Below are 3892 nucleotides of genomic sequence, written 5' to 3' on the forward strand. Positions count from 1 at the left end.
GTCTAATAATCTACCTTCGCTTCATGTAGCTTCTCTCAGTTATTCAGTACGTTCGCCGACTGTCATCCGATATCTTTACTCTTACTCATCCTAATATTAGATTAATAACACAGTATTAGGTATCTCAACTGTCTGGTACTGACCTTCCACTGCTCGTTCATGCTGTACTACTCTAGAAGAATTCTATTTCTAAAAGGTCATTATTTCTTTACCTTCTGAGGAACACTGTTGTCTACCTATTCGACGAGAGGAGCTGTAGAAAAAAGATTAAATCCCGCAACGCAGCGTGAAGGGTTTAAATCAAACCTATAATTGGGCAACCTTTAGTCTGTCGCTGTTTTCAACGTTGTGGTGCTAAAGTTGAAGAATACAAAACTCGGTCCGGTTTATTAGTTTTCTGAAACTTCTTGTTTTCATTTCCGCTAAAACGATTTTGGAAGCTTTTGAGTAATTGCCCATAATGTATTTTCCATGGTCTATTTTTCCATCATGTATTTTCCATGGTCTATTTTTCCATCATGTATTTTCCATGGTCTATTTTTCCATCATGTATTTTCCATGGTCTATTTTTCCATCATGTATTTTCCATGGTCTATTTTTCCATCATGTATTTTCCATGGTCTATTTTTCCATCATGTATTTTCTCTAAAGAAAAGCATAGACCTTAGATTTTCTTTATGGTTGACCTAAAACATTTTCCCTTCGGTGGAAAAGATAAATTTGAGTGTAAAATAAACTCGTAGATAGAAGAAGAACATGTTTGGTTTAAAAGGGTGCGGAGTGAGGTGGGTGTTTTAATGTTGTATAGAACTGTTCCCACGACAAATGTTGGATAAAATTGAAACAAAATACACGATTATTTACAAAGCACGATATTTGAATAAAATATAACAAGGATTGTTGACTTACTATTTCTTTAACATTTCTTGGTACTCAAAGAGGCGGAAGAGTCAGTCACTCAGGTGCCAGAGAAAGGGACTACTGTTTTATCTCAGAGACCAGATGTACTGGTGAAACGACCCGAGGATAACCAGAAGAAGATTGAGGAGCATCCGCATAGTAAGTCTGCATCTGTTTGTTTGTTTTTAATTATGCACAAAGCTACACAAGGGCTATCTGTGCTCTGCCCACCACGGGTGTCGAAACCCGGTTTCTAGCGTTGTAAGTCCGCAGACATAGCCGCTGTGTCACTGGAGGGCACATCTGTTTGTGTGATGTTTTAGTAAGTGAAAACAGTAAAAAAAGTTTCAATAACTGTGGCATCTTGCATCATTTCTCGCTCTTGTTTTTGGACACTTCCTGTTTTGATCGCATCTTTACAAATCAGAATAGAATGTTTGTTTGTAATTAAGCACAAAGCTACACAATGGGCTATCTGTGCTCTGCCCACCACGGGTATCGAAACCCGGATTCTAGCGTTGTAAGTCGCAGACATACCGCTGGCCACTGGAGGGCAAGTCAGAATAAAATTTGACTTAAAGTTTACGAAGGACAAATCAGATAATTATCTAGTCGAGATAATTCAAGATAAAAATTTTAGTTTCTCCAAGACGTCCCCCACTCAAAGAAAACTACGTTGTCCCCAAGAAAGTAATGTGCGGAGTTTTAAATCTGAACCTGCACGTGGGCTAAACGACCATAGGGTTTCATGTGAAACAGATGTTTACCGTAAAACAGGTTGTTTCATGTGAATCTGATGTTTACTATACAACAGATGGTTTCATGTGAATCTGATGTTTAATATAAAACAGGTTGTTTCATGCCAGCCTGATGCTTGCTATAAAACAGACGGTTTCATGTGAGTCTGATGTTTAAAAATTAAACTCACATGAAACCGTCTGTTTTATAGTACTATAAAACAGATTGTTTCATGTGAGTTTAATGTTTACTATAAAACAGACGGTTTCATGTGAGTTTAATGTTTACTATAAAACAGACGGTTTCATGTGAGTCTGATGTTTACTATAAAACAGACGGTTTCATGTGAGTTTAATGTTTACTATAAAACAGATTGTTTCATGTGAGTCTGATGTTTACTATAAAACAGACGGTTTCATGTGAGTTTAATGTTTACTATAAAACAGACGGTTTCATGTGAGTTTAATGTTTACTATAAAACAGACGGTTTCATGTGAGTTTAATATTTACTATAAAACAGATTGTTTCATGCGAGTCTGATGTTTACTATAAAACAGATTGTTTCATGTGAGTTTAATGTTTACTATAAAACAGATTGTTTCATGCGAGTCTGATGTTTACTATAAAACAGATTGTTTCATGTGAGTTTAATGTTTACTATAAAACAGACGGTTTCATGCGAGTCTGATGTTTGAAGCTGTCAGATAGAGGATATCGCTGTGTTCTAATATTCGCGAGAGAAATGATATCATTGTGTTCTAATATTTAAATTGTTAGAATTCGTCTCACTGATTTGTTCATTCCTGTTTTTGACTTTTTCAACCTTTGTATATATATTTTTTTTATAAACTAAACTGAATCCAAATCGTGGCTGTTTCTTTCCAGCGCGACCTCGCCTTTTCTCTCTATCATCATAATAATAGTACGTATCATATAAAACTCGAGCCCCAGTGGTTGTGAGAATCGTAGAATAACATGACATTCGATTTTTTTTTTTTGCTAGTGATACACCGTGCCTGCTCATTCCAAGGCAGCAGCCGTCAGGGAAACATTTGAAGTCGTGTTGATTATTAACTCTTCTTAGAAAATTGGTTTTGCCAGGCTACGAAGGACTTGGGGGGGGGGGGGGAGTTCAGGAGGCACTTATTAAATTTAACGGGAAGCAACGTCGGTTTTACAGAATACTGTAATTAGTCACGCTTGCTTCGCAGAATAAACTTTGTACACCAATCTTCAAGTGTTTCAGCGAGAGCATAATACTTGTTTATCATTTACATTATTCTATTAGATTCGTTCTGACTTATGTTTCTGGTTAATTCTTAAAAAAAAAAAATATATTATATAATGATGTCTATAATGCCGCCATGCTTAGATGGAGAACTGACATATTGAAAAAGATAAAATGCTATACGAAAGCTAATTTCCTTTAGCGACATAACGTCGTTAAACCTTTGCATATCGTTATTGGAACATAAATTATTGTAAACCTTGAAGTTACTTAATTTTTATTTTATCTGACTTTAGTTTAAAACACCGAAACTGACTAATCATTCATTCTCTTCAGAGTAGGAAGTATGGTTACATATTACCATAAAACTATCACGGATCCTCTTCAGAGTAGGAAGTATGGTTACATATTACCATAAAACTATCACGGATCCTCTTCAGAGTAGGAAGTATGGTTACATATTACCATAAAACTATCACGGATCCTCTTCAGGTTAGAAAGTATGGTTACATATTACCATAAAACTATCACGGATCCTCTTCAGATTAGGAAGTATGGTTACATATTACCATAAAACTATCACGGATCCTCTTCAGATTAGAAAGTATGGTTACATATTACCATAAAACTATCACGGATCTTCTTCAGAGTAGGAAGTATGGTTACATATTACCATAAAACTATCACGGATCCTCTTCAGAGTAGGTAGTATGGTTACATATTACCATAAAACTATCACGGATCCTCTTCAGATTAGAAAGTATGGCTACATATTACCATAAAACTATCACGGATCCTCTTCAGGTTAGAAAGTATGGTTACATATTACCATAAAACTATCACGGGTTAACAGTTGACTAGCTTCCTTCAATTTAGTCTAGGGGGTAATTGTGGACTAGCTACCTTCCATTTAGTCTAGTGGTAACTGTTGACTAGCTACCTTCCATTTAGTCTAGTGGTAACTGTTGACTAGCTACCTTCCATTTAGTCTAGTGGTAACTGTTGACTAGCTACCTTCCATTTAGT

General features: G+C 35.9%; 1 protein-coding gene across 1 annotated transcript in view; it reads left to right on the forward strand.

Moving 5' to 3' along the window:
• Positions 1 to 3892, forward strand: part of LOC106469469 (protein amalgam-like) — a gene marked incomplete at its 5' end in the record, with an annotated part of 35084 nt that overhangs the window by 25131 nt on the left and 6061 nt on the right. Inside the window, one exon of the mRNA XM_022398002.1 lies at positions 940 to 1059. Within this exon, the coding sequence (XP_022253710.1) occupies positions 940 to 1059 (120 nt within the window). The remainder of the gene's footprint in view (positions 1 to 939; positions 1060 to 3892) is intronic.

This window comes from Limulus polyphemus, unplaced genomic scaffold, assembly GCF_000517525.1.
Source record: "Limulus polyphemus unplaced genomic scaffold, Limulus_polyphemus-2.1.2 Scaffold3502, whole genome shotgun sequence".
Taxonomy (NCBI): Eukaryota; Metazoa; Arthropoda; class Merostomata; order Xiphosura; family Limulidae; genus Limulus; species Limulus polyphemus.